Source organism: Centrocercus urophasianus, unplaced genomic scaffold (assembly GCF_019232065.1).
Source record: "Centrocercus urophasianus isolate 14NV4802_14NV808 unplaced genomic scaffold, USGS_Curo_1.0 seq_10, whole genome shotgun sequence".
Classification (NCBI taxonomy): domain Eukaryota; kingdom Metazoa; phylum Chordata; class Aves; order Galliformes; family Phasianidae; genus Centrocercus; species Centrocercus urophasianus.
In genome coordinates this window covers 100141455-100159216 of record NW_024884142.1, presented here as the reverse complement: position 1 = coordinate 100159216, position 17762 = coordinate 100141455, and the positions used below count along the sequence as shown (strand labels likewise).

General features: G+C 42.2%; 1 protein-coding gene across 6 annotated transcripts in view; it reads right to left on the bottom strand.

Moving 5' to 3' along the window:
* Positions 1-505: 505 nt before the first annotated feature.
* ANAPC1 (anaphase promoting complex subunit 1) overlaps positions 506-17762 on the bottom strand; it is a 34031-nt gene continuing 16774 nt past the window's right edge. For 5 of the 6 annotated variants that reach the window (XM_042815481.1, XM_042815488.1, XM_042815507.1 and 2 more), the window contains 24 exons: positions 17538-17716; positions 15657-15883; positions 14420-14538; positions 13619-13890; positions 12922-13156; positions 11903-11994; positions 11591-11725; positions 11355-11437; positions 11124-11202; positions 10485-10559; positions 9383-9459; positions 9019-9109; positions 8874-8927; positions 8410-8603; positions 8094-8180; positions 7459-7576; positions 6553-6630; positions 6061-6128; positions 4308-4443; positions 3731-3817; positions 3139-3234; positions 2648-2846; positions 1474-1608; positions 506-860 (listed from right to left, as the gene is read on the bottom strand). In XM_042815481.1, coding sequence (XP_042671415.1) covers positions 745-860; positions 1474-1608; positions 2648-2846; positions 3139-3234; positions 3731-3817; positions 4308-4443; positions 6061-6128; positions 6553-6630; positions 7459-7576; positions 8094-8180; positions 8410-8603; positions 8874-8927; positions 9019-9109; positions 9383-9459; positions 10485-10559; positions 11124-11202; positions 11355-11437; positions 11591-11725; positions 11903-11994; positions 12922-13156; positions 13619-13890; positions 14420-14538; positions 15657-15883; positions 17538-17716 — 3032 coding nt within the window. In that variant the 3' untranslated portion in view covers positions 506-744. The remainder of the gene's footprint in view (positions 861-1473; positions 1609-2647; positions 2847-3138; positions 3235-3730; positions 3818-4307; positions 4444-6060; positions 6129-6552; positions 6631-7458; positions 7577-8093; positions 8181-8409; positions 8604-8873; positions 8928-9018; positions 9110-9382; positions 9460-10484; positions 10560-11123; positions 11203-11354; positions 11438-11590; positions 11726-11902; positions 11995-12921; positions 13157-13618; positions 13891-14419; positions 14539-15656; positions 15884-17537; positions 17717-17762) is intronic. The other variant, XM_042815497.1, reaches the window with a different exon arrangement.

The window sequence follows — 17762 nt, the reverse complement described above, 5'->3', positions numbered from 1 at the left end:
TGCAAGTAGTTTCAGTTCTTGCCCAGACATAACGTAACGTAGTGGAGGCAGGTGTTTTCTCAGCAGCAACTGACTAATTGCAGAACAAAGGTTACAAAAGGAGAGAGATGTAAACAGTGCAGTATTGAGTGTATTGTGGACAAGTCGGAGCAAAACAGTTCAGACCCACAGAAATCTTATGCCTATAGAAGAGATTCTACTTTAGGCTCTGTGAGAGGGAAAAAATGGCATGAATGAGACTGAAGGATCACGTCAGTTCTTGAAAAGCACACTTGGCAAGATGCAAGCAGCACGGCAGGTGGCTTGCTTTCCCTTCCAACCCAAGCCCCAAGAGGAAAAGCAAGTCTGGCATCTTCTGGGCTGCTCATCTCCTGACATCTACAGGACCTCATGGGAGCAGATTATGATGCACTGCAAGCAAGGAAGCTATAAAAACAAGGAAGTTACGTGGTTCCAGCCAAGGTCTTTTCAGAACTCAGCACAAAGTATGTACTTGAAAACAATCTTTAGTTATGAAAGTAAATTTATTATTTGTTCACTTTTACACCATTTCTTATTCTCCCAACAGTTTATACTGTTGGTCACAGTTATCACAAGGGGCAAGACTGAAGTTTGTTGTTTGTGAAGTTCCAAAAGAAAGTACACTTTTACCTGGATGTTTTTGAACAGCATGGAACAACACTGGCTCTGTCGCTCAGTAACCTCATGTAAAATGAGCACAACGTGGACTTCCATGCCAGAACACTACAGCACCATGGACTGGGGATTTTTAAGCAACACAGGAGCAAGCCTTAGTAATGCACGAACCAGCACATTCCACTGCTTGAACTTCAAAAGCATCTCGGAGAAGTTGGTGATTCCTGGAGAGATGACAGAAAGCAAGAAAGCAATCACATACTGGTGTAACACTTGCATAGGAATGGAACTATCAAGAGAGGAAAGTGTCAGTGTTCAGGGAGAATTTCTGGACACACACCCCCCAATTTGCTGTAACGCCTGTTAAAAAGCAAGTCCTTGTAGCAGAATTTTAAGCCATCTCTGTCTTCAGACATCTCTGTCTCTGGATCTCCAAACAGATCACCACTGGAAATCCCAAAGGGAATGCTAACACTGTGACTAGGTACTTACAGGAAAGATTGAAGGACACTTAAGATAGGGCTAGCCTAAAGAAAGGAATGCTGACTCCTGCCATAGGCCTCCTCATCTAGTTCTGCTGCCTGTGAGGATCTCATTTCCTGCAGGTCTGGAGAAAGCCAAGACATCCATAGTGGATAATGCTGGCTGCTCTAGCCCTGCATCAACTCTTTAACTCCTGTGCCCAGATTCAAGGCAATTAACAAAGAATAAAAATTGATGTTAATGGCTTTCAGAGAAGCACAGCCACGTAATGGAGAAGGATGCACTTAGTCCAGCATACAAGATCAAACTCAAATGCATGCATCCACCCAAATTCAGCATGTACTCCAGCCTTACCTTCCAGGCCTCCAGCTGCCAGCTGACCAGGCAATGGGACCGAGTGGTAAACAAGGAAGCATGCCAGCATGTTCTGCTGGGCTTCATCTTTAAGCTGCCTGCTTAAGTAGGAACGCAGGCAGACATCTCCTCCAGCTGCAATGCATGAGACACACTGATGAAATTTAGGGAGCATGTGAAGATAGAAGAAAAGGTGAGACATAACAGTGTATCACCAGGAAGAGCCTGCTGAAAAGTCTCCATCTCCCCATAGGAGGTGGGCTAAGGGTTTTCTTTAAAAACCTCCGTCCTTCTGTTACATTACCCCACACCTTGTTTTCTGCTGTGCTCATCCCCCACTCTTGCTCTAGATAATTATCTTAACACAAGATTAGGGAAATTTTCCCTAACATAGCATAAAATCTTCAGAGTTAGTAAAACCTCCCACACACTACAGCCATCGTACTTAATTCAGTGGATGCTTCACTCCAAACACACTACACACTAAGAAAACTCAGATGGGGCGACCAACCTTCAGTTTTGGCACCACAACCATACACGAGGAGATAACATTCATGCATATGCAAACACAAAAGTACTCAAACAGAACAACAAAAAAATCAATAGTACAAACACCATATTACTAGTTTCCTGCTAACAGGGAGTACCTAACGATCATTTCTGGAGACTTTCCAATTACAGCCTCATTAGGTGGTCAGAGAACATTCCAGCATTTGTATTTTTGGTGTTAATATTTGAGAGATTAAAGCCTCAAAAAAAGAGCAACTATTTCGAGGGCAGTAGCTGGAGCTCATTGATGGCACTCTATCAACAGAGTGCATTAACCCAGTCTTTCCCTGACAGACTTGCAGTACCACGTTGAAGAAGGTCTAAGCAGTAAGCTGGTAGGCAAGATATGAAAGCAGCAGTCACACATGAGCAGGACTTCAGACCTCTGTGTAAACTGCACTGCTGAAGAATTCCCTTCAATTGTAAAACCCATCCTTTTTGTCTCAGCTAAGCAATACGTGATCCTAAGGCTAAAATACATGGCAACAAGTTGTTGCATGCTAACATTCATTGCCTTCTCTTCAGTTTTTCCAGTGCTTTTAAGCAAAAGTCAACCTAAATCAGCAAGATGAGGATAACACTGCATCGTGACCACAGCTGTAGGTTTAAAGTCAGTTCTCCATACCTTGAAGCCACTGATCCAGAGCTTTATCAATAGTGCACTTCATCACAGGCAGAAATTCAGAGTTCATGAAGAGTCCTCTGTTTGGATTCCTGCTCATCCTCCCCTGGTGACATCTAGAATTGAAGAATTCTAGCACCAGCTTTATCTGCCCCAGCTCAAATGTCTCAGACATTTCTCCTCTTTCCAATCTCCTCACAGCCTAGCAGAGGGAAACACAAAGCAACTGTGAGAACGGGAACTCAACAAAGACAGAAAAGGAACCTTAAAAACTCCTCTCTCCAACGGGATCCCCTTTCAGCCATCAGTTAACCTCATTGTGTAATTACAGTTTTTACAGCCTTACACTATTTTCCAATTTGCTTTTAAAATCACCACTCTTCCTATAAGCTCACCAACGTATCCCCCATTCTTTATTTCCATAGAAGTGTATGCAATGCACACTCTTATATGCCAAAGCAAAACAGTAACAATAAACACAGTATTTACTTCACCTGATCTATTGCTATGTACGTGGGCAGCATCTCTGGTTTTTCTTGGGTAACGCACTCATAGAGAATGGAAGAGAAAAAATCCAGCATCTCCTGTTTCTGATAAAACACACATTTTACAAAGTGCACACTGCTCCAATTTCCTTCCACTCAAGTCAACCCATCCACTGATGTTCCACAAATTGATGATAGCTGGGCAACGCCAAGCAGCTTGCTTGCCTTCTCATGATTATTAACACAGGGTGTGACTCAGCTGTATTTTACTTGCTCCCTTAGGTGACTTTGTGCAGAGAAATACAGAGCCCTCTTCTGCAGTGACTCCACCTAAATGCTGCAGGACACTGCACAGGACTCTCAGGATTTGGTCAGTGCATTCTGCAGTGAACACAGCACAACCATTGGTGTATTTTGTAGCTTAACCAACTCTGAGGTTGCATGAACAACTGAAGAGTTAGTGCTATTTCGCACTAAAAGCATCCCTCAGAAAACTCCCAAAGGACTGAATTTTGTTCCTCACATCTTAACTGATTTCTTTTCCACCTTTCCACCTTTGACTCATGAAAAAGGAAGCACAGTTCACGTGTACACATCATACCTGGCCCATGTTCACGGTTGGTTTGCAAAAATACTCAGCAAACAATAACAGAGCAGGATCAGATGTAAAAGCAGAAATATCTTCTGGCTACAAAATAAATTAAAATACACTCTTAAAACGAGCTTTTTGGTTTCATCACACAAATGAAATAGTGATTTATACCCATCTTTTCCTTCCCCAGTACACAAGTGAGAACACTGCAACCTATGAGAAGCACATCATGGGCAGGATCTGTCTGGTATTTCTGTGTCAAACACACGTCTGCATTGCAGCTATTGGCCTAAGTTCCCTGCATGCCTTAGGAAAGCCACCAGACTCCTTCTCCCTCAAGCAAAACAAGTGACTTCAGTACCCATAACCTGGTGGCAGTGCTACCTACTGGAAATAACACAGCCCAAACGTGCTGTGCTTCCCCTTGTCATTCCAGAGGTGGCACTCTCAGTTCCTCACAGCTTGTCCTTGGACACTCCTGTTACGTGACATTACTTTACAGCCAGATCTCTTTTTAACAAAGTTTTACCAGCTTCCACTTCTATTTGCCATGCTGTCTGCACAAGAACCAGTAAGGCAGTGATACCTTGAATGACCGAGCTTCATTTCCATGAGTGATGGTCTGTGCTGAGAAACTGCGCCAGCCCATGGGATCCTCCTTGTAGGAGAGCTGCCCAGCTCTCAGCTTCACATATAAGACACCACCCTTTGAAAGAATTGACCTGAAATAACAACAGCAGTGCTTACTTTACATTGGCAGACGCACACAATGAGGCTGACCTGCAAAATAAACATGAGCTGCACAGCTCATATGTAATATCCCCAGACTTATGCTTTGCCTTGATTATTTAAGCTTGCATAAACATAGAAATGTTGGTATCTTCAAGGGCAGGCTGCTATTAAATGGTGATGTGGAGGCAGGCAATGGTGATGAAAACAGGGTAAGCCCTGCTAACACAAGGAATGCAACTTCCTGAAGCAGGTTTTTGTCCAGCACCAAGGAAAACCACACAAGCTGGCAGCCACAGATTTAAAAGCATGCTGTGATTCTGAGCAAGTCTTCCCTCAGTGTAAAATAAACAGAAAAGACCCAACACAACCATTCCTCCCCACCCCTGCCCAAACCTACAAATAAAAGCATGTAGCAGTTCAAAAATTACAAGACTTACAAAAAGTTGCAAAGCAGCAGCATGTTTACATGAGTCAGAGTGTAGGCACTGGCACCTCTAAAACAACTAAGTTCTCCATATTGAAAGTAACTACTTAGCATAACATCACAGCAGCATCTTGTTCTACTAGGGCAGGAAAAAAGATTTTTCACATGTTTTTACCTTCAAAACAATGCCAGCCAGGTGCCCAACATTTGAAAGGGCTGGGACAAGACAGTGTAAGTGGTGCTGTGACAAGAGGTGGCAGAGTCAAAGCATCTGGAGTCCCAGAGAGGAGACAGAGCCAAAGGCAGCGAGCCTCAGCCACCCGTGCTGCTTCATGCTGTGGCAGTTCTGACAGGCTCTTTTGGGGCCAACAAGCACTGAAGTGTGAGCAGTCTGTGCAGAAGGACAAGCCGTGCTCTGCCAGCTCTGGTGGGTGCAGCAGATGACTCAGGATGTGTCTGCTGATCTGGAGGACTCTGCACTCTGCATCAGCTCTGTTATCACTAAAGGCACGGACAAACAGCCACAGCATTGTAATGCCTAACTTAATCTCAATGGTGGCATTTCATGTAACTGGAACAACTATGCTGCTGCTGAAAGATGCAGCTGGCTCCTTTTACACTACTCACGGAGACAAGTAACACTGTAGGCTGCCAGAAGCACTAAGAGAGAACGATTTTACTCACAGATACTGTGATTCCGGTAAGATTTCTGTTTTTCACAGTTGCCCAATGGAGAGTTAAAAATGCAGTAAGCATTGTATACCTCACGTAACATCAGAGAAATTGTATTTCACAAAGCGGTAACTGCTGGCTAATTACTGTATCAACAGCCTGGGAAACATGACATCACTACAACTCAAAACTAAACTAAAACCATGAGATTCAGATGGTTTCTGGTGCTGCTAAAATCCCGCTACCAATATCTGTGGTTTTTACTATCAGGTTTTCCCCTGACCTGTTTTTGCATGAATTATTCTCATCGACAGGTGAAACCAACTACGCAGTTTCTTTCTTCACTTTAAAGCACTGTCAAATGCACAACAGCAAACTGATCAAAACCAGACTACTTTGCAAACCGTAGGTGTTACAAGTATGGGAGTTTGTTGGCTTTTTTTAATTCTATTTTATTTTGAAAAAACACTACAAGGTTATTATTCATTGAAGCACTACAAATAATACTTACTTGAGATGATTTGTTTCGTTGCTTAGATCTATTAGAAGTTCCCAGTACCGTGGTCCCTTCACTCTGATCTGTTGATTTAAGCATTTTTATTATTAAGTATAAGCAGAAACATAAAAGTTAGGGTTTTCTATGTAAGCCTAAAGCTCCCTCTGCCCTTACAAGGGGAAACAACCTTTTATCATGCTACCCACTCTGAAAACATGAAGGAGGGCCTAGCTTTGTCTCCCCTGCATGTAGGTTTTGGCACAGGGAAATCCCTGCTACATCAGATCTTGAAAGTGTGACAGCCAAGACCAAAGAGAAGCACATGCCACGAGACAGCATGTGCACTTCATAGTGGCAACTGTCCTCAGAGCCACTGCTACAGGACAGCATTGTTCAGAACTTGGCTGGTGTTGGACACTGGATCAAAGAAACTTCAATTGCTCCTGCACCATGGGCAGCACAAAACCCAGGTGATGACGTTCCCCATTAAACACAGACTTCTTTTACCTGCTTCAGTAAGTGAAGCTCTGGAAGAAGTGTGGGTGCCATCATTTCCTCGGTGGTTTCTGCATACCACTGCGTGCCCTTCAAAATGCCATCAGGATTCACAAATTACTAAAGCTCACTTTCATGTGAAAAGAAAGAAAATGTGCTTCTCACAACACAGTTGCAGAGGTCAATCAGTTTCTGTTGCTGAACTCTGAGTAAATACATAGTTTAGCATTGCCTTTAACATTACAAGACATAAGCCTGAACTAGAGAGATATTCTCAAGGAAGCATCACCACCCAGGAGGCACACAGCTGAAATCCAAAAGCTTGAGAAGGAAGTGATAGTATGGATAGGGCTATCTTTCCACAGCAATGAATGTCAGCATCTTCACCAGACCCACAAAGGATCTGCACTGCAAAACTTCTCCCCCAAAATCTCAGCAGCCCCTTCTTTAGGTCCTTCTCAAGCACCACCCATCTCACATTAATCTATATGACAATAAACATTGCAGAAAGCATTCTTCCCCAAAAGGCACGTCATGTAAACAGACACCAAGTTGCCAGTTTCAGCAGAATTAGAAGGCAGCTGTTAAACCCAGAAACAGCTCCAACCACCTCTATGTCTTTGGAAGTTTTAGAAAGACAAGAAGCACAACTCTGGGTCAGTTATTACACACTTGAAGACTTTGTGGTGCTTTTTATTTGTCCTGTATTCTCCTCTCTACATGTCATCAAAGCATACATAGCATGTGAGTGGGCTGAACACAGCCCTTCAATTATTTGCCTAAAGAATCAGGCTTATCTCCACCACAACTTGAAAACAAACCCAAGACTGCAGGCCACAACAATGAAAATAGCAGAGCTTTGGTGTATCAGAGTTTTCAGTTGCCTCCCACACCTCCTCAAACACCTTTACTCTTTACCTTGAATGTAACCTCTATCAGTGCATAACAAGGAGTGTTTGAGTCCACATCAACAGGTATCAAGAGCCTTGGATCTGCTGCCAGCACATACAAGTGTCGCAAAGCCTGAAGATGATACCTGGGTGTGGGGAAAGGAAACTCAAGACATGCAGTACAGGCACAGAAAAATCCCAAATATTAAACTGCACACAGCTCAAGAACTGCACACAGCTGTCAACTGAAGCAAAGTGAAATTTGGAGTAATTTAGCAGGTTTCCAAGACTTCCTTAACATGGCATGCTTCAGCTAACAAGACAGGACTCCATGGATTTTAATCAGAACAGATTAAGAATCATTAATGGACAGATTTTGCATGACTCTTTTTTGCTGAGCAAGCTGGAACAGACAAGTCATAGTAGCACAAGCAGTGGCCTCAGGACACCTGTTTGCATTTCCTCACAGATCAATGATCAGAGCCATCTTACTACTTCTGCTTTTTACATTTCTGCAGGGGAAGAACCTGCACAAAATTAGCCATGAGGTGCCCATATAAACATTCTAGAGGATTTCTCTATATAACCTCAATTGTAAGGAGATTATTTAGCCTGAAAGTTGAGGAAATTTAAACTTTAAAAAAGAACTATGCAAACTCTTACCTATTGTCTGTGCTGTGAACAGGGAAGTGAGGGTATAGAGCACAAAGGAGAGCAGCAATGGAAGAATTTGAAGTGCTCAGTGAATACCTGTTGAAAACACATTATCTATTAGCTTTAGTGCTAACAAACACATGCCACTACCAGACATTCAACACATTTTGGTCTCCTGCAAGAGGGAAGAACAGAAACAAAGTGCAGAGAAGGAATTTACAAGTATGTTCCCATTAAAAAAAGAAAGTAAATCACGCATTGCTCCTGCTTCTGCAGGAAAGGTGGAAAACAAAAAGAAAAACAGCCTTAGGAAATGGCAAGTTACCTTCCTCCTCCCAGAAAGAGAAGCCCCAAAGCCATGTGGTGAGCCAGATGGAAGCCGTAGTTCATCTCTCCGCCGGTCTTCTTGTGCATGAAACGGCAAAGCTGAAGAACTTTCAAGTTTCCAGAGCCAGCCACCACCATTGCAAGAGACAGCAGCAAGACGCTCAGGCACGTTTCGAGATTGTAGTGACCTATCTTTGTGTACAACAGGGAAGGTGTCATCACACTGCTGCGGTCAAATGCACGCTTCTGATCTGTCTACTAGGCTGCTGTCTACCCCAGAGTTTGAAAACCACATTCCACAGAAAGAGGGAGAGTGGAGAAACAGTGAAGTCCTTAACAATGATTCACAACCCTGCTACATTCTGTAAGTCTGTAATACATACAAGAGAAAGGGATGGTTCTGCTTGCATTAACATTTCAGTGAGGGTAATCAAAGTAGAGGGAAAACTTGGAAGAACTCACTATAGAAGCTGTTGGTGCTGACAAACTTTTCAGGAAATCTGTTGCATATTTGTCCTGGAAAGGAAAGAAATGCATACTGAATAGAGATGCACAGGATAAGCTATAGCTCCACGGGTTCAAGGTGAAAAGAAATCCAACCTCTTACCAAGCAGTTAAATGCTGCCTTATTTTCTGAGCCAGCAAATCGAAATCCCAGTGACAAACATGCCCCAGCAATGATGTAGACATGAGCTTGCCTAGTAAACAACACAGACAGGAATTGACTAAGCACTCCTCTTTTTTATTAACCTGAGTATGCATCACAAGCTCTTATAATAAAACATAAAAGAAAAAAAAAAAGACAGATCCTCTCCATTACAGAAAACAGAATAAATTCCCCAAATACCAAGGGAAAGACTTGTTTGAGCCTAACATGTCTTTAAAAGTTCAGCTGCATTTTTTTTCAGAAGCAGAACTGGGCTTTGTAAGATATTCTTTATCTGCAATCTCATCTTTTACAAGTTACTTACATCAGTGTTTCTAAACTCAGGTCTTCTGATGAAGGCAGCTCTGTTGCATGAAGAGGTATACTGTTCTCTCTTATGATCTATAAAAAAGCACCAGAGAAAAATGAATAGAGAGGAACCTCTCTAAGCCCTCCAGCCATGAAGGGTTCATGTGATACAAAAAAGGTCTGTTTCAAAGGAACACAAAAGTTAGCTTTTCTTTGACATGCTACTGCTAAAACAGTTTTCTAAACAGTATTTCTAAAACAATGGCATTATTATGTCAGAAGCGTGATAGTGTTCTATGTACCCAAATATCAGAGAAAGCAGAACAGGATGAGACCTTGTGAGGCCAGGGAATTCGTCTCCACCCTCTATTTCTGAGAGATATTATCTAATTTGCTCTTAAAAATTCCACACAACATATCCTAGAATATAGTTGATCCTCCTGGAGAAAAGTTTTGCACCCAGTTTGTTTGGTCATTGTGGAGGAAAGTTTAACTCCTTTCCCCCTCCAGCATCATTGCCATGAAGAATCCCATCCCATAATGCCAAATGGGATGCGAGCCCATAACAGTCAAAGGGCTCCCATAACAGTCAAAGAATCCTGCATAACCATCATCTCTGTCACATCAACAAACTTGAAATGTGCTTTGATGACACACTGGGCCAAAAACACCAGAAGTCTCAGAGGATGGGAAGTCCAGCAGTCTTTGGCCTGAGCCCATGCACAAAGAAAAGCCATCTTCAAAGACAGACCAGATTTGCTCAGGTTTTCTCATCAAATTCCACTCTGAATGATCTCAGAGCCAGAGGTTCTGGGCTTTCCTTCTAATATCTGACCACTCCCCCTGCAAACACTGTTTCCTTACAATATAACAGAAATTCTCATGATGCAATTTGTGTCTGTTACAGTCATCTTTTCTACCCCTCTTCTCTGGCCTCAGTGTGATAAGTGAGCAGTGCTGTTAGCTCAGCCCACAGTCTCTCCTAAATCAAATCACATCTCCCATGTTAAGGAAATGCAGCAGATTAACACATGCTTTACTGCACAGCTCATGTAACTGAGGAAATGTTCACTTGCACAAGTCAGCAAGGTGTAAAATCAGGAAGCAGAAATACCTACTTGAGGCACGTTGCTATCAACCCATTCAGTGCTGGGCATGATGTCATCCCACAAAATCAGGCACCGAGCTAAGGTCTAGGAAAGTGACAAAGCCAAAAGGTAAGAAAAAATACATCAATGTTAGCTTTTAACATATTACATGCATCCAGAAATGCAGCCCTCCATTAGGAGCTCTATTGCTGTTTCTTAGCTTTCATATTAGAAATGGTAAAACAGCTTTTGTTTTAGTGTGATTAAAATTCTGCTTGGAGAATAAAAAGCCACAGAATAAGCCCTTGGGAAGTCTGTAACTTTAGCTGGTAAACTGGCAAGAAAGCACATTACTGCTCCCACAGATGCCGAAGCTTAACTGCTTTTCAACATTGAAAATTAATTTGGGAAAAGGTACAAAATGATCACTTAAATGTTTAATTTACTCTTATTTGAGACGTATTCTTCAAATGTTTCTCACCAAATTCTGTCTCTCTAGCATAGTGTAAGAAGCAAGCAGAGACTTTTTGAAGGTATGATTCTAGCTGACAAGTAAAAGAGCAGCTCTCTGTAGAAAGGGTTCTGCATGACAGGCATATGGAGTTTATTAAAAAGATGTATGTTCACCATCAGTAAAAAGACTGAGAAATGAAAAAAAAAAAATCTTACTCTCAATAAAAGGAACTCTGGTTTTACAAAGTCCAGTAAGTACATGGTATCTGGTGCTTGAAGCCAATCAGCAATGGATCTGCAGAGCACAGTAAAGGAACAGGATTTCCAGATTGTACTACAGCAACACAAAAACCTCAGCGAGCCACAGGGGGCAAAGCCAACATTATGGCAGCTTAAACCCCTATCACAAGCTACAGCAAAGTGCTTGAGTAACTCCAAGGTTAATACCTGTTATTAGTCTTTAGGTAGATCATAGCAAAGGCAAGCGTGGCTCCTGGACAAGTAACATCCACATTTATTGTGTCTCCTTCCTGTGAAAACACAAGCACACGTACACTAGCTGACTAGAAGAGGTGATGAGAGTAAAGATTCAAGGTCACTTCATTCATCGAGATACAGACTTCTGTAGACTTCTGAGCTGATATTGCTTTCCCCTCAAACGAGAAGAGAACATCAATACATACCTTAATTTGGTAACTGGGAGACTTGTGCTTCTCCCTGTGCATTCCTGCTTGGAACCGCCTGTGGCCCCCAACCATGTATTGGTAAAGCTGCTCAGGAACGTTGAGATCTGACATACCTATCAGATTACTGCCATGCTAAAGAAGAGAAGAAAAGAAATAACAGTCAAATGTTTCCTTATATGACCAAAAAAATAAAAAAAAAAAATCATTTGGCCAAGGGAGGGTTTGATGATGAAATAATTCTCATGAGCCCTGCCCCAATATACAACGATTCTTCTACTAATTGCAGCTGAAATAAAAAGCAGCACTTACTCCCAAGCACACCATGCCCAAAGCTAGTCCAGAAGCCAGTGAATAAGACTCCCTGTCTGTGCAGTACTCCATTTCTGGTCCAGGTGGACGTCCTGAAAAAAAAAAAACACCACACCATTACACATACTCTGAAGATTGCTGAGCCTACACAAACACTGTCAGCAGAGTTCGAAAGCCGCCACTTTCTGAAAGACTGTTTCTGGTAATTTGGTATGTGCAGATGTAATTTCATCTTAAAATGTACCCCATTCTCTATTTAGTGAACTGCAGCCTCTTAACTGAGGTTACACAGACACGAACAAGAACTTTACTGTTAGAAATAAAATCAGAATTACACAGAATGAGGACAATTCAGAGCAGAGCTCCACTGCTCAGGGTCAGCTCTCAAATGAAAACCTTGAGCCACAAAATTGGGAACAGAAGAATTTCTGAGATGACAACTGTGCTTCCACAAACCTAGCGAGTCAAAAAGCCTGCCCTTGCAAGAGACAAGTGTTTTTCCCATCCAGTGTCTCAACATGGTGCCTATGGTGACACAGCTACCTCACGGACAGACATGAGAAATAACAGGCATCTTGGGAAGCACCACATCTACTTAAGTGCTGTAGAGTCAGAATTTCTGCAGGAATCTACAACATCTGGTTTAATAGGAATATGAAATGAAGGCAATCCTTCTACCAAGTCCCTCTACCTTTTACAGCTAGCAACCCCAGGAGCCCCAGACCAGTCCTACTCAAAGTTTCCAGACGCAGTAAGGATTTAGCTCCGGCACCAACGATTCCGCATTTCCTCTGCTAAATTCTTTGAGTATTCTCTACTCTACAAACACAGTTCACAAGAACTTCTGCTCCTTTGAAAGCAAAAGATGAGGTTTAGGAAATGTGTGCAACTGCCTGTTGCAGTGACAGAGGTGTAATTAGAAGATCTCTCGACACATTCAGATCCCTGATGCACTGGAAATCACACAGATGTTATGACTCTCCCAGTCATCACCTTGTTTTTTCAATGTTAGCACCCACCTATTTCAGCCAGCAGAACCTCAGCTGTGTGCCTGTGTGCAGTGCCCTGATAGACAAGGCCTATTCCTATCACAGCAGCCACCTGCACGTTGTGGGGGACATCCAGCTCTGTTGAAGTTGGTGGCAGCAGGGCAGGTATGTGGATACTCAGAAGCCGTGTAATGGCCATATCCATCGTGCCCAGCTTGGCAGCAGAAACACCAAGCAACAGCCCGATACTTGTCATCTCATGGCCCTGAGAAAGGAACCATATCAGCAACAAAGAAAAGTAGGTACATTCAGAAAAGAAAGGTGCCTGCCCCAGTATCAAAGACAGGTCTCACATCCTCCAACATACACAGCTGCTAAAGCTTTGCAGGCAGCTCCTCAGGAAAATGAATGCTAGCTGTTATGGATGTAACTGCATTTCCCAAGTTTATGATCTTGCTATAGAAGCAAATTTCAACCTAAATGAAAATACACAATGAACTGCTAAACATGGTTATAATGTAGATATTTACTTCCTTGTACTCCCAACATACAGGATGTTTTAAGAACAAAATCTAAGATTAACAAAGCAGTTCTGATTTTTGCCTGCACCAGGAAACTTCTAATTTCAGTTCTCAAATACGCCGCTTTCTTTTTTAAAGCCTGTTTTGTTTACAGAAATCACGTCTCAGAAGCATTTCTCTCTGCTGCTTATGAAAGAATGCCTCACCTTTGTTAAGTAGTCATGTATATTGAGCGTGGCAAGCTTAGTGAGATGTCCACTGAGACCCAGAGCCATGAGGAAGCCAGCATATTCATTTGCTTGTTCAGCATTCTTAGGCTTGTTATAGATAATCCAAGAAGAATCTATCCGTGAAGCAGGTGCAATCTTCAGCCCAGCAGCCACTCCATTGTGAAAGCTAGCCCAGCAAGCCATGTTAGGGGGCACGTCGATATTCCCACTGTTCAGATCAACTGTAGAGTTCCTAGGAGGAGCACGGCCTGCCCGTGAAATTGAAATCGTTGACAGCAATTAGGTGAATCCAAACCCCTCCAGAAACTGCTCTGAATTTCAGTAGCTTGCCAAGTCAACACTGACAGCATGAAAGTCAAGCTTCTGATTTAAAGACAATCTTAGATATGTTCAGGCACATCAGATGATGAGCACAGTACACTAGATCAAAAGCAATGAGGACCTGCAGCATCTGCTCTCTGTATGACCACAACACTGAGCAGCTACACATCCTCGGGCAACTGTACTATTCTCTGCCTGTAAGAATGTGCCTGATACAATGTCTGCACTAGAAAATAATGTTGGTCTTGACCATCCCAGGAGAAAATACTAGCAAGCAGCAGACTCAAAACAGAAAGTGCTATTTCTTCCCAAAGCCCACTTACAGTGTGGAAAAGAGACACTGAAGGTGCTGTAAGATTGCAAGAGGTTCAAAAAACAGTGGGGTAAAAATTAAGAAACTCCATCACATTCTGTTCAATACTGAATTTCTTCAGAAGAAAACACTGAGCAACGTACCAGTTAGATTCAGCTTAGGAATGGGCAGCTGTTCTGCTGGAATAGGATGGTAGGAGAACAAAGTAAACATTCCTCGCCCAACAGGCAGTGCCATGGTTCGCTGGCACAGCTGTAACAACCTGTTAAGGAGACCAGAACAAAACCCATTGCTTAATGTGTTCCAATAAAGTGAGACTACACAACAGGCACTGGACAGTCAGCTTTTTTTCCTTTTCTGATTCAGACAGCATTATGTTCCCCTCCCTTCTTTTTTATGTAGGTCTAACTTAAAAAAACCAAAGTCTTCAGTCCTTCAAGGTTAATCACAAAGATGCACTTCAACTGATATGATGTTGAAATTTGCCTGTTTCTCACTTTAAGCTAGGTGCTAGTTAAACTCATACCACAATTTAATTGCATATCAGAAGTGAGGTGAAAGGAGAAAGCAAAACAAAGTGAATTGCCGTGTGATCTTGCTATGACTAGTGATCACATCTAGTAATAACAGTGTACAGAATTAATAGTGTACTTCCAGGAATACTGACCACAATTCTCTATGATTTACTCTGGAAACACTTTCTAGACTTGTTAGATTACTCAGCTTGTTAGGTCAGACAATAAAATCTGATGCATTCCTTTAGTTTTCTAATTCTATAGAGTGTTTTGCATGTTAAAAATGCTCTGAAGTTTTGTTTTTTTTTCCCCCCTTTTTTATTTTATTTTTTCAAAGACAACGCTGTTAAGACCTTTAAGACAACTGAATAAAGAAGCAGAACAGGGAGGCGACTGAACAGGCAAACAGTAGCTCCAATAGGAGCTTTCAAGAGAGGGATGAAGCAGTGACCTTGCTTTCTGTAGAACTAACTAGATCCCCTGACTTAAAACTTGCTTAGAACAGAATAAAGGGCTCTCCAGTTTTATGGAGGAGATGGACTATGCTTTATTCACTCTCCTCCACAAAGTGTATTTAATATACTTTAACATTTAATTTTCTAACCCTAAATGCCCTGTGGGGTTCAAACTAATAGACTTCCCCATGTGCTGCTCCAAGCCTAACAGCTGTCCAAACCAAGCTTTGATACATATTGAACTTCAACACTTGAGTTACAAAACACAACTCTTCTATTGCGTCCTTCGTTCAGGTCTGCCTACTTCACTGTTGTGTTCAGACAGAAATACACCACACTGTTTGATAAGACAAAGTCAAGGATAGCCATTTTTCACCTAAGGGAAAGCCTGCTAGAAACAGAATCTTTACCGGTTTTCTTTTTCTTCTATGAAATCATGGTCACTGGCTTCTGGCATCTGCACTACATTGACACGCACAGGACGGGCACTCTGAAGGAGCCTGCGTACTTCCTGCACTCTCAAATCCTTGCTCCATATTAGTGACATGACCTCATCGTTCATGTTGTGCATGCCATCCTCATCCTCTTCCGCCTCAGCTCCAGATGGACTATCAGAGGACAGCACTGGGCCCACAGACTGCAAGAGAACAGAAGTCATTTTCAGTAGGGCACAAGCGTTGCCAACTATCAGAAGCATCAAATCTAAGACTAGAAAAAAAAAAAACTAGATCAAAACTAGATCTAACATAGGCTCTCCTAAGGCACACAACACCAGGAGTGCAGGCAGATTAACAGCTGATGAATGAAAACTAATTTCTTCTGATAAATATGCGCTAAATCTCAATACATAACTGCACCACCCATAAAGCCAGCGTCCGTTTTGAAACAGGAAACTCCACCCTGCCCTCCTGAGAAATGACAAACAATTTGGTGTTTGAAAATCACTATCCTTTTAAGGTAAAATATATTCGAGGCATTGTTGTAGAGTGATAAAATCAGACTCATCATCGTTTTACGATTCAGCACTGTTAAGAGTTAGGAAAAGTTAACCAGCAGAAAATTAAATGCTTTCTTAATTAATGGTGCCGCATCAGATTTGAATATATAGTTTTGTTTTTATTCTACATGACTAAGAAAAACATTTAACTTTTCTGAAATGTAATCAGATGTCCCTGTTAAAAAATCCAAGTAATTTTAACATCACTTCCAAAGCTAAGACAGTTAAAATTACTTTAACCAAGATGTACCTGAGAATACAAAACCCTTTTCCTGACTTGTGAAAAAAAAAAAAAAAGTCACAGAGTCTCTGCTATTATTCACACAAACCATCAGTCAGCTTTCACATAGTTTTAGATTTCAGTGTCCTCAACAAAAGACACTTCAGAGAGCTCTAACTCCAAGAGATGCCACTATTTCCCACCACCAGAAGATGATATTCAAAAGAAAAAAGACACCTTTTTAATCAGTTTTCTTCAGGATGAAAATAACTAAGCCCTTCCTAAAAAAAACAAAACAAAACAAAAAAACAACATGAAAACTGTACTTCAGAAAACAACGCAGATGTTCCAGTGAAAAAGGAAACCCCAGCTATGTCAACTCCAGAAGTAGATGGACTGAGAAGTCATAGAATGGCCTGGGTTGAAAAGGAGCACAGTGCTCATCCAGTTCCAACCTCCTGCTGTGTGCAGGTCACCAACCAGCAGCCCAGGCTGCCCAGAGCCACATCCAGCCTGGCCTTGAATGCCTGCAGGGATGGGGCATCCACAGCCTCCTTGGGCAACCTGTGCCAGTGCCTCACCACCCTCTGTGTGAAAAAATTCCTCCTAACATCCAACCTAAACCTCCCCTGTCTCAGTTTAAAACCATTCCCCCTTATCCTACCCATGTAAACAGTCGTTATTCCTGCTTCCTTCTCCCTGGGCCAATGTTACAATGGCAGAGTTCCTAGATAGAGTACCAAAAAGGCAGTACCAAAAGATGTTGGAGAGGAAGACTTACAATCAAATTGCTCTGCAGGCAAAACTTTTGAGCACTAAGCTTCAATGAAGTCTAAAATCTGTTTTACTGAATTTGCACAGCTGTGTACGTAGTCTTCCTGGGACAGATGCTGGTTTTTATACTGAAGCTCTCACATGCATGTAAATCCCATATTGCCTTCAGTCTTGAATTCTGCACCTTCCATGCCCCATTAACCTACACTGCCCGAGCATCAGCAGATGGTGGAAGAGCTTCTGCACAGAGTGCTGTGTCCAACAGTCAGCATCACGAAATCCATTTGTGCCCATACTCACAGATTTACTCTTCAGTAGGTTGCCTTCACATGCCTGTTTGGACAGATCCTGGCGCCCAATCAAGACACAAACTGCCTCTGGCCAGTCTGAAGCAGGCTGCTCTCGGCAGTAATATATTGCATCTCTGATAGGAAGAGCCACACCAAAGGGGAGAGTCTCCAGATCTCTTAAGGTGAAACCTTTAAGTTTGCAAGCACGAAAAAAAAAAAACCAAACTTAATCACA